This window comes from Camelina sativa, chromosome 18, assembly GCF_030686135.1.
Source record: "Camelina sativa cultivar CO46 ecotype springtype chromosome 18, ASM3068613v1".
In the NCBI taxonomy this organism is placed as follows: Eukaryota; Viridiplantae; Streptophyta; class Magnoliopsida; order Brassicales; family Brassicaceae; genus Camelina; species Camelina sativa.
Window position 1 is genome coordinate 16,063,630 of NC_141897.1, and position 14,874 is coordinate 16,078,503.

Below are 14,874 nucleotides of genomic sequence, written 5' to 3' on the forward strand. Positions count from 1 at the left end.
CATGTTGGTTCGCGATCGGGAAGTGTTTAGATGTATTTCGATTTAAAGAAGATATATATATATATATATATATATATATATATATATTCCCATCTGTTTACATACTTACATATACAATATGAACACGAAAAAGGTTTGGAAACTGTAAAGTGAGTGGCTTGGCGAGAAGGTCGTATCTGGCATGAACTTTTTAGCTTTATTCGCAGATTTATTTAGTATATCTTTCTATTTTTTAAATAATTTTATTTCCAGAATAGGGAATGTTAAGGTTTTAGTGTTGCACTTTGCCTTTATTCACCCAAATTCAGCTTTCTGATGATTGTTTTATTTTTATTTTTCTTCCACGAGAGGCAATTAAACTACGAAGAGTCTAGGACCTCTATTGATGGAGATTAGAATATCAAAAAGTAAATAAATATATTTGTTTTGGGTTTTAAGAAATATATTCTACGTCACAAGTAGGAAAAAAAAGTATTATAGATCACAAGTGAAAAAAACAATATATATTATATTTATACGTCATAAGTAGAAAAATATTATTTGTTGACAAAGAAAAAAGTAGAACGCGTATAACATTTTTTTTTTCTTCTTGTGACTGCAAATTCTTTTTGTTAAATAGTACTCCCTCTCCCTCTCCCTCTCTCTCATAAAAATTGATATTTATAAGCTTTTACACATTTTAAAAAAACAATGATTACTGAGTTTAAATATATTTTTTATTAAAAAGATATTATTTAATTTTAAACCAATAACAATTAAAAATTTTAAATATGTTCTATGATTATTTCTAAAAGTTTACAAAACATCAATCTTTGTGGAACAAAAAAATATCTCAAAACATCAATTTTTGTGAGACAGAAGGAGTATTATAGAGTTGAGATTCTCTCTAAAACTTGATTGAAAGCTATTGGATATTTTGTCCATTACCTCGTAAATGTATTGGTTAGAGACAAATACAAAACATAATTATTCGACAAAGCTGGTTTTCATAACTAATGTAACCCATGGATTCCTCCTATTTTCAACATTTTGTTGAATAGTCTTTTAGATTCCTACATATTTTTTCATGCCAATTTCTTCTAGCACCAACATATATATACGTAGATTGTTTTATATAGTATATAGCTAATTTCCCGAAATATAATATATTTAAATAAATTGTATAACTAGATTAAAACATTCCAAACTAAGCAAATATAATTTTGTTTATTTATACCAAACGATGGGTTGTTGCTGCGCTATGCTTTTCAGGCCACACTTCATACCATATGGAGGGAACAAAATGGCAGGCGACATGGGGACACTCCGACCTCAGCTCCTCAACATCTCAAAACGCTTGACAGGCACATAAGGAACAGATTGCTGAGTATCTACACCCCAAATGATTTAGATGAACCTTTCAAACACATGGTTAAAGATGTAAAACGTTATTTTTTTCGAACAAATTTTACATTTTATTCAAAAAAAAACGTTGGGTTAGTCGAAGTCGTTTTTATTTGTTCTGAAATTAAGAAGTTCTGTTTCTTTAACTCAAAAGTTCTCGTAACGAAACGCAATAGAATAATGTTTTGACATTTTCACACTATTTTAATTTTAGAATTACTTTTTGGTAGACAAAAAATATAAACTGATAATATGTGGGAAAAAAACATAAAATGGAAAATTTTATTTTAGTATTTTAATCTGCAAAATCAAAAATTTTAAAAGAAAAATAAATCCCAAAACATGGCGTATTCCGGATCCAATGTACGTATGTTATTTAATTATAAATGTCTAGTATAAGTAATGTTAGTTTCTTGGTAATTGAGTGTTTTCATTAGCTTCGAAGCCCATAATTATAAGCTCATGGTTTTACAGTACTGTAGTACAGTACTATATAAAAGTAGTTATAGAGACTGTTTTGAACGAATCCATTATTGGAACCACTTTTGGGTGAACGTGTATGCGCGTGGATACCTCAATACACTCACACAGGCACATACGTAAATTGCATACAATTCTATGATTAAAAATGTAAAATATAAACGGGTGAAAGTAAATTTAGTGCAGTGGCCAATAGTAAGTTTTTATTGCATAACACATTATCACACCAAATCTAGCTCCTATAAATGTATCAATTATGCTAATGGGCCGGTTTGTGATCCAATGATTAACAAAACTACGACTTCGTTGTTCCATATTCATTAATCAAGCGTGAATGAAAATTGTATTTTAATACTCCTAAAAGTATTTTAGGAGACTTGAATGAACGCCTATTATATCTACAGTTTGACATACGACTTAATTATATGTCAACTAACGTGGAAATATTATCAATAGCCAGACCAAATTTAGGGTTTTCTAATACAGTAATACCACGATATTGTTGTGTACCAAATCCGAATTTCTAATTCATAAATGACGAACACACAGATAAATGAAATTCCATAAACTTTAGTTGTTTATAATTATAAGTATCAGTTATAACCTCTTGAAACCTAGTTAGCTGCACTAAGCTCTGTACGACTGTACTATCCAGATACTTTCCGATAACTAAAATCATACAATTATTAAAAAACAAAACAAACCCAATATTTTATGACAAAAAAAGTTGTATCATGTAGGTGCAATTGTTAAAGTTATATTTTCCTGTTAAAAATTACAGAGATATTATATTATTAAGAGATTTGATTGTGAATAATCATCACATTTGGTTGCCATGGCTAAGATCGTGACGAAAGAACAACAAAACAAAACTGTGTCTGCATCGGGAAATAAGTGAATAAAGACAAAAATATCTCTGTCGTCTTTTATCATCGGTGTGTTATTGTGCTATCTTCGATTTGAATATAATAGAGAGCCAATAAATCATTTTTTATTCCTACTGTCATAATATATTATATTTTATATCACTGATATTTATTTATTTTAAACCACGTAATCATTGTACTTCTTTCACAAATTAATTGAACGATTAAGAACCTTAATTTTGGAAATGCGTAAAGAATGTATTGTAGTGAACTTAACTCACTTTCAATTGGTTATAATATGGAAGTTTATTAACCATTCAAAATGTTACTAGTATTAATTTTGTTAATATTAATTTCCTTCTTTCATTCAAAATACAATATTTTTTTATTAGAATATTTTATGGTTCATATGCTCACTCGCGAGCGTGGAAAAGTAAATGAGGAAGTGGCAGAGGAACAGAGCTATGCAGACCCCACACGAACATGTGCTTCTTGTTTTGTGTAACAGTTAGCTACCACAAGTTGCAGCCGTACCACCATAGTCTATTTTAATCCAATCGAATTATTCTTTTAATAATCCTCTCTTATTGCTTAGTTTCCAAAAGCAAAAATCATATAAAAACTGGTTTTATAGTCTAATAATCCCAAAATAAAAGCAAAACAAAGATTGACAAAAATCTAACCTAATCAACATCAGTCGATTGTTTAATGTTAATTTCAACTTGCCAGTTCTTATCTATCTTAATCTCATATGATATATCATAATTCTTTTGTCCTTTTTATCACTATATGTGTATTTTATCTAGATTGAACTAGATTCTTGAAATGATGTACTCGTAAAAATATCTAATGTCAAGAATTTTGGGAGTAAATTTAAATTTATTTGAAAGAAATAGATTTAGGAGATAAAATTTTGCACTTTAGTTTTTTTTTTAAAGTGAAATTATCGTTAAAATAAATTAATTTTTAGTTCTGAAAAACAATAATTCAAGGCATGATTTTTCACATATTATTTTTGAAATTTTTAAAACTTCAAAAGTCGATGTTGTTGGCAAGTATAAATACGTAAGCGCGTATTAGAAAAAAAAATACAGTTGTAACAGTGTTTTTTTTGTAATAAAGAAGAAAAGGAACCATATGATTGAAACGATCAATGGAATATATATAAAAAGGACAGATGAAAAAATAAATAAAATAGGAAGTATATACGACAAGAAAGCTTAATGGATTTTTTTCTTTCTTGCAAGTCGTCATGCACCTGTTCTAATTGCATGCTTACATATCTTACTTTTTAGTCTCTATATAAAATAAATAAATCAGAACTCAGATATTAAAACTTTTTGGATAAAAATTTAACAGGTTTACTTCCATAAAATTGCTAGAAATACAGTGCAAATGTCATAATCAATAAGTTAATTTTATTATATTTTAAAATAAGATTAGTTGTTATAAGCAATAAATAAAATACCAAAAAATATGATTCTTATATGGAAAGATGGAATCACAACTAATGTTCAAATTTCAAAATTTATTAGGTGCTAAAATCAACGAGAGATGAATTGGAGGATTTTTCCATATTTTTTTTAACTATGTATAGATTTATAAGATAATTAATCACTTATAGACAAAATCATTGAGTTCCTATTTTAGCATACTGATATGTTAACCAATTTAGCCAAAATTAATACGTTTGAATGATTTTGATTGTGTTAAGATTTATTCCAGTTTTTTTCGTTTTTTCTTCAACATACAATATGTAGTGTAGATTTAAAATTTACGATATTAACACAAACCATTTTGCTAAATATCTAGTCGGTGTGCAACATATATAAATATGAAAAGGATAAATTATTGAATAATTAATTATACACAACAAAAAGACATTTCTATGCACTTGGACACTTTTTTCCTTTATATTTTAAGTTTTTATTATGTTGAAATATTTTTTATTTTTTGATTTTTTAACTCTATCGTGTCCACAATAAACAAATAACTGTAGTGACTCTCTTTCATAAAAAGGCAAGAGGAGAGCTAAGGACCAAACTTTTCCCCTCAAGAGTTTCTCCTCTCAAATCTCCAACTTGGCCTCTCTGATTGTTTTGCTTTCTTATGTTCTTCATTCATTTCTCCTCATCTTCTCCCAAGAAACCAATATCTTACTTCCAAATTACTTGTCTCCCAAAGATCAAGAAGTACTCAAAATGTATCAAGATTCTGGATTAATGCTCCGTTACATGCAAAATTGTTCCACTGATATCCAACAATTCGAAGACATCTTCAAATCATACAAAATCCCCGATGAAATGGTTTGAATTGACTCTTTTTTTGTCCATTCACTCTTTTATCTCACTGCATTAGAAATACAAATCTTTTTCTTGAGATGAGTTTTTCTAATTTCTTGGTTCATTTTTAAAACTCACTTTCTTGGTTTTGGGGTTCTTCTAAAGATTCTGATAGGTTCTTTTTATGTCTTGTGATGATGTAATTAGCCTTTTCTTTTTCTTGGGGTTAAAATTGAAGTGTGAAGTGTTTTTTTTCGTGGTGTTTGTGTGAAGTAGCTAACTTGTTTAGTTGAGTAAATTTTTGTGGCCACTAGATGAGATATTTTGGTTCCGCTGACCTGACCAAAATGTGTTTTTGGCTGCTGAGAAAGTTAAGTAAGAAAAAAAAAATAGGTTTTAATTTTTTTTTCTTTTTCCTATGGAAAGTAATAAAAACGGAATCTTTTCTTCTGCCTGCAAGAAGCCAAAATTTTATTTTTTCCATTGAGAAAGTAAGAAAGGAGTTTTCTCGGGAAACCAAAAGAAAAGTCTCTTTTTTTTTATTTGTGGGTTTTGATTTGTGGTAATGGGAATTTGCCTCTTTTTTCACATGAGATTCCGTGATTTCTGGAACATGAGATTCCGTGTTCTTCAAGACTTGTTCTGTTCTGATTTTAATTACTCTTAAAACTAGAAATTTTTTGCTTTTGTGTTGTTGATTTCATTGGCTCTCTCTCTCTCTCTCTCTCTCTCTCTTTGTTTACAATATCAAAAACCTCCACTAGAGAAAAAAAATTAAGAATCTCTCTTTTTTCTTTTCACGCTTTTTTGAACGAATCCACTCAACAAAAAAAAGATCTGTGTTTCACTGTCTGAATGTCTCGAACTATGTTCTGTCTTGTGTGTGGTCTTTGATTCGATGTTACTTATGATTGTGATATTTTCTTTTCTTTTTTTGGTTGCAGAACAACACTTTTGTTGAGTCATCCGAATACGATATTGGAGAAGAAAGTGATCTTTTCAAAGCTCCTGATCCAGTTCTTGAAGAGCCACTCTTAGCCGTTGATCCACTCTCTGCTGCTTTGACTATGATCTCTTGTGGTGAAGACACTTCACAAGGGCTTTGTGAGCTTCCTGATCTTGGCTCATTGCAGAGTGGTCAACAGCTTCTGGACAAAGCTTTCTATGAATGTGAGCAAGATCTCTTGATGAAATCAGCTATGGAGTCTCCGTTCTCTGATGTTTTAGACATCAAGAACATCTCTGTGACGACGATTGATGAGAACCAGGATATGCAGAAGAGTGTAAGCTCGGGGAATTTGAGCTCTATGGATTGGTCGTCACATGCACAGCAAGAGACTGTAATGATTCAGAACTTCCCTGATTTCGATTTTGGTTATGGGATGCGAAGAGCCTTTAGTGAAGGCGACATACAGGTTCGACAATCCGAAAAGAATAAAGACAAAAAGAAATATAAACATTGAACTCACCTTAAAGTTTGAAACAAAGTTTGTGTCCTTATAAAAGATAAATTTGTTGATTTTGAGTATATTTTGTTTGTTTTTGGTGAGCAGAAACTAGGGACAGGTCTTGTTCAATCTCCATTGGATAGGATTATTGTGAGCTGTACTTCAGAGGATCGTCGTGAGAAGCTTTCTCGATACAGGAACAAGAAGAGCAGGCGCAATTTCGGGCGTAAAATCAAGGTATATATATACAAACAAAACACTTCAAGATCCTGATCTAAATGATTGAGTATCAAGTCTTTTAGGTTCAAAGACTCTCAAAGTAACTCAATTCTCATTTATGTTGTTTGGTTTGGTTTCAGTATGCTTGCAGGAAAGCTCTTGCAGATAGCCAACCAAGGGTCCGAGGAAGGTTTGCGAAAACAGAGGAGAGGAAATAGATTGGTTCATTAAAAAAGGGCTCTAAGGAAGGAAACTGAGCAAAAAGGAAGAATAAAGGAGACCAAAGCCCATCTCATTAGAAGAAGCTAGTTTTGTTTTATATCATCTATGTATAAAACTTAAAAATCTTTATAAGCATCCAAATTAGTTGTTGTATATAAAGGGGGTTTCTCTGAATAAGCTTTTAAGGAAAGAAATTGTAGCTAAAAGTTATATGTATTATTGTTGTAGTTAAAAGAAGTAATGTACTTGTTGTGAGAGATGTAGATATATAATCTATATAAATTCTACATGTTTATAAATATATTAGATCTTGTGATCTTTAAAAAAGGTGTTTGATGTTTCTTTGCTTGTAAGCACTGCAACAGGTTTTGATATTTTCTAAAATGCTGAAACGTCATGTCATGTAACTACTGGTTCACACCCTTAATGATTTGGTTTCTATGTTGGCCATCCACAGTAGCGAATGCACACACATTCCCCAAATTAAGAAGTAAGAAGTACAGAGCTTTCCTAGCTTCTGATCAAAACCCATTTTTTCGACCTTCTCTCTTGAAGAAAAGAAACCAAATCGGTCCTTTGCAGAAATATCCTCGAAAAAAGCTGCCTCACGGCAGCACTAGGCATTCCTCGGGTGAATGCTATCTAACGAGGAGGAACTTTGATCCCTCAGCTCGGAGTCGGAAGGTGTGGACAATGATAAACACTACACTCCGGGTCGAAAGATCACTAAATGATACTGCAGCTTCGTTAATAACACCCGGCTATTCTTCTATCATGCATTGGACTTGGACAACAACCAATATAATACTAGAAAATGTTATTCTTGTGTTTATTAACAAGTTGCACATGTTTCTTGTTTAATAACTACTTTTAGCAAATATTCTAGGTGTGAAACAGTGAAACTGTTTTTAAGTGCTTTTTTTACTTTATCTAGAACCTACATAACATAACAAAAGGCAGTGAAACACATGACACATCAGTTTCACCATTCTTCAAAAAAGGCATTCTTTTGGTGTTTTCAAACTATTCATCCCTTTTTACTTTGTATGAATCAGTTGAACTGTATATATCTTTCTCAAACTCTAATATTTAATATATTTGGTATAAATCTATTAAAAAAACACTGAAAAAGAGTAATGAATTCGAGGAAATAGTTCAATAAGATGAAATGAAATACAAATAAAGAAAAGAGATATATGAAATGAATGACCAAACAAAACACAAAAGAGCTCGCGTGTACTCTGTGTCGTAATCGTACCAAGTAAAACTTCCAGGTTCCATGGTTCTTGGAGCTTTATTAGTTATTACATCACTACAAAGAATCAAAACACACAGAAAAACAAAAGTTCGATATCGGAATCGAAAGAAAGAAAAATTAAAACAAAAAACATGAAGAGAATAATAATATGTCTTGAAACTCAAAAACCAGAAGACACACGAAACAAAGCAAGGAAGAGAGAAAGGATAAAGCGCAAGTTAGCTCGTTTACATCATTCGCCGGTATAATGTGCACACGTCCGAGAACACAAAAAAAAAAAAAAAAAAAAAAAACAATCTTTATTTTATTTTATATTTCTCTTCCTTCATCGTCGTCGTCTTCTCTCTCTCTTAAACTCTGTCACGCTCTTCTCTCTCTCAAAAATTTCTCACCGAAGCAGAAAAAAAGGTTTCGTCTTTGGATTAAACAAAATTCAGCATTCTGTTTTCTCCTTATCCAAAATCAAAAAACAAAAGTACGCAATTTTTGTTTCTTCCAACTTTTAAGAAACAGAGAGAGAGAGAAAAAAAAAAAAGTTTGGATTTTTATTGGAACAGATCTCTCTTTTTTTATCTGTCGCTCTGTTCTTGAATTTTTTACAAGCTTCCTTCAACAATTCTGCTACTTTACTACGATCTCTCGACAAAAGTGGGTCAAACCCAACCGAGGATTGTTCGGTTTTGTGTTCGTTCAAGAACCTGGAATTGGGGGAAAGATTAGGGTTTGTTGAATTTGAAAGAGAAAAAGGTTTGTTTTTTTCTTTTCTTTTTCTTCCAAGTGTTGTGATGCAGTGATTTGGGTAACTCGAATCAGAAGATATGATAATCAAACGGAATTTGAAAACTCGAATGCCGAGTTTGAAACGATGCAACTCTGTAACTGAGGAAGATGATAGAGCTCCTAAGAAGAAGAAGAGAAAGGTCAACAACTCCAATGGTGGTGATTTCTATTACCCTCTTAATCTTCTTGGAGAGATTGGTGCTGGGATTGTTCCTGGTAAACTCAATGGATGGTGTAAGGAGCTCTCGTGTTCTCCTCAAGTTGAGGAAGAAGAGGAGGAGGAGTTAGAGTCAAAGAGGTTAGTTTCTGATTCTAGCCACCGTGATAGGGTAGTTGAGGTTTCTCGTCCACCGGTCGTGAGGACATCTAGAGGAAGAGTTCAGGTGCTTCCTTCTCGGTTTAATGACTCGGTTATCGAGAATTGGAGGAAAGATAGTAAAAGCAGTGGCGAAGAACGCGAGGAAGAGATTCAAGAAGAAGCATGCAGGAAGGAGAAAGTCAAAGCTAGTTATAACCATTGTTTCCAGACAAAGCAGCAGGAGCCTAGGAACTATAAGTATGGTAGTACATTATATGAAGAAGAAGAGAGAGATGATGATGAGGATAAATGTGAAGAGATTGTTAGATATAATAATAGTAAGATGAGTTCGAGGACCTTGCTTGAAGATGAGACTCGTCCTAAGAAGGAAGGTGTTTATGGGCCAGAGGATTTTTACTCTGGTGATTTGGTTTGGGGTAAATCTGGGAGGAAGGAACCGTTTTGGCCGGCTATTGTTATCGATCCAATGACGCAAGCACCTGAGCTTGTTTTGCGTTCTTGTATACCTGATGCAGCTTGTGTCATGTTCTTTGGTCACTCTGGGACAGAGAATGAAAGGGTATGTTATATATATTATATAGTCTTCTTATATGATTCTCAAAACTGTCTACTGTTGTTAACTTGATCATGGAAGCAGGATTATGCATGGGTTAGAAGAGGGATGATTTTTCCTTTTGTGGATTATGTAGAGAGGTGGGTCGCCGTTGAATGTTTCTATACGAGATTTGTTTTTTTATACATGTGTGCTGCTTAATAGTTTAGTTGTTATTTAGGTTTCAAGAACAGTCTGAACTGCGTAAATGCAACCCTGGTGATTTCCAGAAGGCACTTGAAGAAGCTCTTATGGCTGACCAAGGATTCACAGAGAAACTGATGCAGGATATTAACATGGCCGCAGGTAACCAGACTTTTGATGATTCTGTCTACAGATGGATTGAAGAAGCTGCAGGGTCAAGCCAATATCTTGACCATGTTGCTCCAAATCAGGCAAGTTTCTCTTTGCTAAGAGTTCTTTTTTTGAGCGTGTGTAGTTTATTCTTTTCATGGTCATAGAACTTTGAGTTTGTATAATTGCAGAACATGATGAAGAAATACCAGAAATACAGAGATCCAAGAGCCTGTGTAGGATGTGGAATGGTACTTTCTTTTAAGAAGGCAGAGAAAATGAAAGCTCTGATTCCTGGAGATCAGTTATTGTGTAAACCTTGTTCAAGGGTATGTTTAAAGTTTTTGCTATGCTCCTTGTTCAGTTTCAGTTCGATGAAGTCAAACTAATTATCGTTGCAGTTGACAAAACCAAAACAGGTTTGTGGGATATGCAAGAAGATATGGAATCGTTTGGATAGTCAGAGCTGGGTAATAAAAGCAGACAAATTTATGTTATATTTGTAGTGTTGAATCACGTAATGTTTTCTTGTATTTTTACTGTTTGATTACATACGGTGATTCAGGTGCGTTGTGATGGGTGTAAAGTATGGGTTCACTCAGCGTGCGATCAAATATCACATAAGCATTTTAAGGTACATGTTCATGTTTCTCGTTTTCAAGGTTATCATTCCCAGTTACTTTCATGTATTGAGAGAAATTTCATTTGTTAATCTGAAGGATTTGGGGGAAACAGATTACTACTGTCCCACATGCAGAACAAAGTTTAACTTTGACCTATCAGATTCTGAAAAACAAGACTCAAAATCCAAGTAGGTTCTCTTACCACCAACTGTTATTGTTAATTCTTATTAGCCATTGAATTGTGAGCAAATTATAAATTTGAGAGTTTTCTGGTATAGACTTGGCAAGAACAATGCCCCAATGGTGCTTCCTGATAAGGTTATCGTTGTATGTTCTGGAGTTGAAGGCATATATTTTCCAAGCCTTCATTTGTAAGCTGTCACTATTTTATCTTTATTTCATATTGTTCTCACTTTTATTGCCTCGTAATTATCCTAGACTTGGCGAAGCAACAGCCTCTAACCTGTTAACTTATCCAGACTTTTAGATATCTTTGTTGAAATATTTTATAGAGTATTCTTAATTTCTTACTCCCTTTGGTTTATATACAGAGTGGTATGTAAATGTGGATCTTGCGGGCCTGAAAGGAAAGCACTTAGTGAATGGGAAAGGCATACTGGTTCAAAAGCAAAAAATTGGAGGACTAGTGTTAAAGTGAAAAGCTCCAAGTTGCCTCTAGAAGAATGGGTTTGTTCAAAGTTTTCATAGTTTCTCTTTAGGGATATGATTTTTGTCTTTTAAGTTTCTCTGATCATTGAATGCCATATACCTTCACACTGCAGATGATGAAATTAGCAGAGTTCCACGCAAATGCTACTGCAGCAAAACCTCCTAAACGACCTTCTATAAAGCAGAGAAAGCAGAGGCTGCTTTCCTTTCTTAGAGGTATTTAGCAATTCGGATTCTCAGAACCTATCTAAAAGTTTCTCTACTTCGTTAAAAGCTGCTTATGCTGGTTTGTTATTTTCTTTCACTATTGGCAGAAAAGTACGAGCCGGTCAACGTGAAGTGGACAACCGAGCGATGTGCAGTTTGCAGATGGGTTGAAGATTGGGACTACAACAAGATCATTATCTGCAACAGGTGCTGCTCTAAAATGCGTAGTTTCTCTAAATTTTAACGACAAATCATAAATTTTGATTGAAAAGCTTTACTTGTGCCTGTAGTAAACTTTTGCATGCTTGATCTGACGTTTGCATTATCTACTATCTTTGGATCACCATCTCTTGTAATATTGAAGTTCATTGCTATTATCATTTCTTGAAATATCTAGAGGAAAAGTAACTGACCTGTGACTATTTTTTGTCTTCTGTTGCATTTACTCTTCAGATGTCAAATAGCAGTTCATCAGGAATGCTATGGGACGAGAAACGTTCGTGACTTCACATCTTGGGTCTGCAAAGCCTGTGAGACACCTGAGATCAAACGAGAGTGTTGCCTCTGTCCTGTAAAAGGTATTTCTTGCGTTCCTTATTTGGTGAAGCGTATTTAACATGGACTTGTCTTATTTTACTGTTACAACTATTGCAATCAGTAAACGGTGTTCTAGACCATAGTGATTGATTTTCCTGGTGGCACCTGTGCATATTACTTAAAGAGCTTATTTGGCTATCCATTCCCCACTGAAATTTCAGTTTCATCGAGAATTCCACAATTTTTGACCGTCAACTAAACTGCCAGATTTTGTGTGCTGATAAATTAGGAGGTGCATTGAAGCCAACTGATGTGGAGACACTGTGGGTTCACGTGACATGTGCTTGGTTTCAGCCTGAAGTATGTTTTGCAAGTGAAGAAAAAATGGAACCAGCTTTAGGGATTTTGAGTATTCCATCAAGTAATTTTGTGAAGGTACATAACCTGATTCCTGGATCTCCTATTTAGCTCCCACGGATACTTGTTCCTAACCTTCTCCTGTTTTTGATATATTCCAGAATTGTGTAATATGCAAGCAGATACATGGCTCATGCACTCAGTGTTGCAAGTGCTCTACATATTATCATGCCATGTGTGCTTCCCGAGCTGGGTATAGAATGGAGGTAACCCATATTATTTCTGAGTTTTCCTCGTTCTATATGAAGTTCTTTATCATCTGACTCCCGCATTTGACTAGTATGGAATCAAATTACTGTAACATTTTGTATTGAATTGGTATTTCGTATCATAAGTGTTTTTTTTTGGTAATATATGCATATTTTGACTGTAGTTGCACTGCTTGGAGAAAAATGGTCGACAGATAACAAAGATGGTGTCATACTGTTCTTTTCACAGGTAAATTATTCTCAATACCTTATTTGCAAAATCCTTTGATTTTGGGTTATGATTTTTGTTTTCTGTGCTGTTTTTGGTTTAGGGTTCCGAATCCAGATACTGTTTTAATTATACAAACGCCTTCAGGGGTCTTTTCTGCAAAAAGTCTTGTTCAAAACAAGAAGAAAGCGGGTTCGAGGCTTATTTTAGCAAATAGAGAAGAAGTTGAAGAGTCCGCGGCAGAGGATACCATTCCAGTTGATCCATTTTCTTCTGCTCGTTGTCGACTATATAAAAGAAAGGTTAATAAGGTATGTTGTTGAATTTTTAAAAATTCTGTATGCACTGGGTTAAAGTCCCTTCTGTTTGGTAGACTGATCTCATTATGTGTGTGTTTGTGATTTATAGAGGACAAAACAAGAGGGTATTCCTCACTACACAGGAGGACCTCGTCATCATCCTTCAGAAGCGATCCAAACTCTGAACGCATTCAGGGTAAGAAAAAATCATTATGCAGGGTCAATAAGCATAATGTACCAGGAAACGCAACTTGGGACTGAGTCTTTTTGTTAAATATAATGTGTAGCATGTGGCAGAAGAACCCAAATCATTTTCCTCGTTCAGGGAACGGCTTCACTACTTGCAGGTAAGCATCCCTCATATGTTAGAAAGAGGTTGTAATATGTAGTTGTATCAATATCTGATGAGTATTATTGTCTTGTGACAGAGGACAGAAATGGATCGGGTTTGCTTTGGTCGATCTGGTATACATGGATGGGGTCTTTTTGCGAGAAGAAATATTCAAGAAGAGCCATCTGAACATACTTCTTTCAAGAAGGGAAACTATTTCCTTTCCTCTGTCGTGTTGAAGAATATTGAAATATAATTTCTTCTCAGGTTCTTGAATACCGTGGGGAACAAGTGAGAGGAACCATTGCAGACTTGAGGGAAGCAAGATATCGTAAGGAAGGGAAGGATTGTTATGTGAGTTGAAATCATTATTTCCCTTGTGACAGTCTTTAACTTCGGTTGTGAAAATCGATTTGTGAAACTTTATCTTTGTTTTGAACTTGTTGCAGCTGTTTAAGATTAGTGAGGAAGTAGTGGTGGATGCTACAGAAAAAGGGAATATCGCTCGACTAATAAATCATTCGGTAAGCAATCCATCATGTATATAAATCGAGATTTTACCGACAAAGACTCTTAAGTACAAAATCTTGCTGTGTTGTGTGATGCAGTGTATGCCAAATTGCTATGCAAGGATTATGAGTGTAGGAGATGACGAAAGTAGGATTGTTCTGATTGCCAAGACCACTGTAGCCTCTGGCGAGGAGTTAACGTATACACATCAGTCTCTTCTTGAACATGATTCAACTATTACCCATTCATTGAATATGACATGGTTGTGTTTTTGCAGATATGATTACTTATTTGATCCAGATGAGGCAGATGAATTCAAAGTGCCATGTCTATGCAAATCTAGCAACTGCAGAAAATTCATGAATTAGAGAAAGTTGTATGTAGCTGCTCTTACACATAAGAAGAAGAAAGCAGGGCATTGTTTGTCCTCAATTACAACTAACCCAGGAAGCTTGAATAGGAAACTTATGGAGCTTAAAGCTGATGTAACTTCTGAATAAGACACTTCTAAGCTCCAAGGCATTTGTTTTGTAGGTGTAGAGAGTAGAGAGAAGTTCCTAGCGATGTATAGCTAAATTCCAAATGTTTTCCTTTTTTTAGTGTTTCAAGAACTCAAAAAAGCTCAAAAAGCAAAAAAATGAAAAACACTGCAAAGCATTTTTTGTTTCATGTTATTTCTTTTATTATTTCTTTCGGCACGAAATGGGTAAAGATGGCACAA

General features: G+C 33.8%; 2 protein-coding genes across 5 annotated transcripts; both read left to right on the forward strand.

Annotated features, from left to right (window-relative positions):
• Positions 1-4,642: 4,642 nt before the first annotated feature.
• On the forward strand, positions 4,643-6,942 carry LOC104761357 (zinc finger protein CO3). 2 transcript variants are annotated; one of them, XM_010484430.3, is made up of 4 exons: positions 4,643-5,035; positions 5,956-6,426; positions 6,565-6,696; positions 6,819-6,942. In XM_010484430.3, the coding sequence occupies exons 1-4, from the start codon at positions 4,931-4,933 to the stop codon at positions 6,894-6,896; spliced, it is 786 nt and encodes a 261-aa protein (XP_010482732.1). In that variant the 5' UTR covers positions 4,643-4,930; the 3' UTR covers positions 6,897-6,942. The 2 variants fall into 2 exon arrangements, with proteins under 2 accessions (XP_010482732.1, XP_010482733.1); XM_010484431.3 differs by lacking the exon at positions 4,643-5,035 and adding an exon at positions 5,430-5,573.
• A 1,371-nt stretch (positions 6,943-8,313) lies between these two features.
• Positions 8,314-14,822, forward strand: LOC104761359 (histone-lysine N-methyltransferase ATX5). Of its 3 annotated transcripts, none has more exons than XR_015588744.1 (23): positions 8,314-9,816; positions 9,895-9,950; positions 10,031-10,244; positions 10,335-10,472; positions 10,545-10,613; positions 10,709-10,777; positions 10,863-10,954; positions 11,045-11,137; positions 11,318-11,453; positions 11,549-11,651; positions 11,750-11,849; positions 12,096-12,220; positions 12,469-12,614; positions 12,698-12,802; positions 12,970-13,034; positions 13,117-13,324; positions 13,422-13,508; positions 13,600-13,659; positions 13,741-13,777; positions 13,911-13,997; positions 14,093-14,167; positions 14,252-14,352; positions 14,431-14,822. XR_015588744.1 is itself a non-coding variant. In XM_087499070.1 (23 exons), exons 1-23 carry the CDS (start codon positions 8,977-8,979, stop codon positions 14,519-14,521), a joined length of 3,150 nt encoding a protein of 1,049 aa, XP_087355196.1. In that variant the 5' UTR covers positions 8,406-8,976; the 3' UTR covers positions 14,522-14,822. The 3 variants fall into 3 exon arrangements, 1 of the variants encoding a protein (XP_087355196.1); XR_015588743.1 differs by having other exon boundaries at positions 8,331-9,816; positions 13,741-13,823; XM_087499070.1 differs by having other exon boundaries at positions 8,406-9,816; positions 13,741-13,821; positions 13,902-13,997.
• Positions 14,823-14,874: the final 52 nt, after the last annotated feature.

Bases quoted from the DNA above. Each gene is read 5' to 3' on its own strand.
- LOC104761357 (XM_010484430.3), top strand. From the start codon at position 4,931: ATGTATCAAGATTCTGGATTAATGCTCCGTTACATGCAAAATTGTTCC. The intron at 6,427-6,564 runs GTTCGACAATCC...TTTGGTGAGCAG, and splicing joins TTAGTGAAGGCGACATACAG to AAACTAGGGACAGGTCTTGT. The intron at 6,697-6,818 runs GTATATATATAC...GTTTGGTTTCAG, and splicing joins ATTTCGGGCGTAAAATCAAG to TATGCTTGCAGGAAAGCTCT.
- LOC104761359 (XM_087499070.1), top strand. From the start codon at position 8,977: ATGATAATCAAACGGAATTTGAAAACTCGAATGCCGAGTTTGAAACGA. The intron at 10,778-10,862 runs GTACATGTTCAT...GTTAATCTGAAG, and splicing joins TATCACATAAGCATTTTAAG to GATTTGGGGGAAACAGATTA. The intron at 11,454-11,548 runs GTTTGTTCAAAG...TTCACACTGCAG, and splicing joins AGTTGCCTCTAGAAGAATGG to ATGATGAAATTAGCAGAGTT.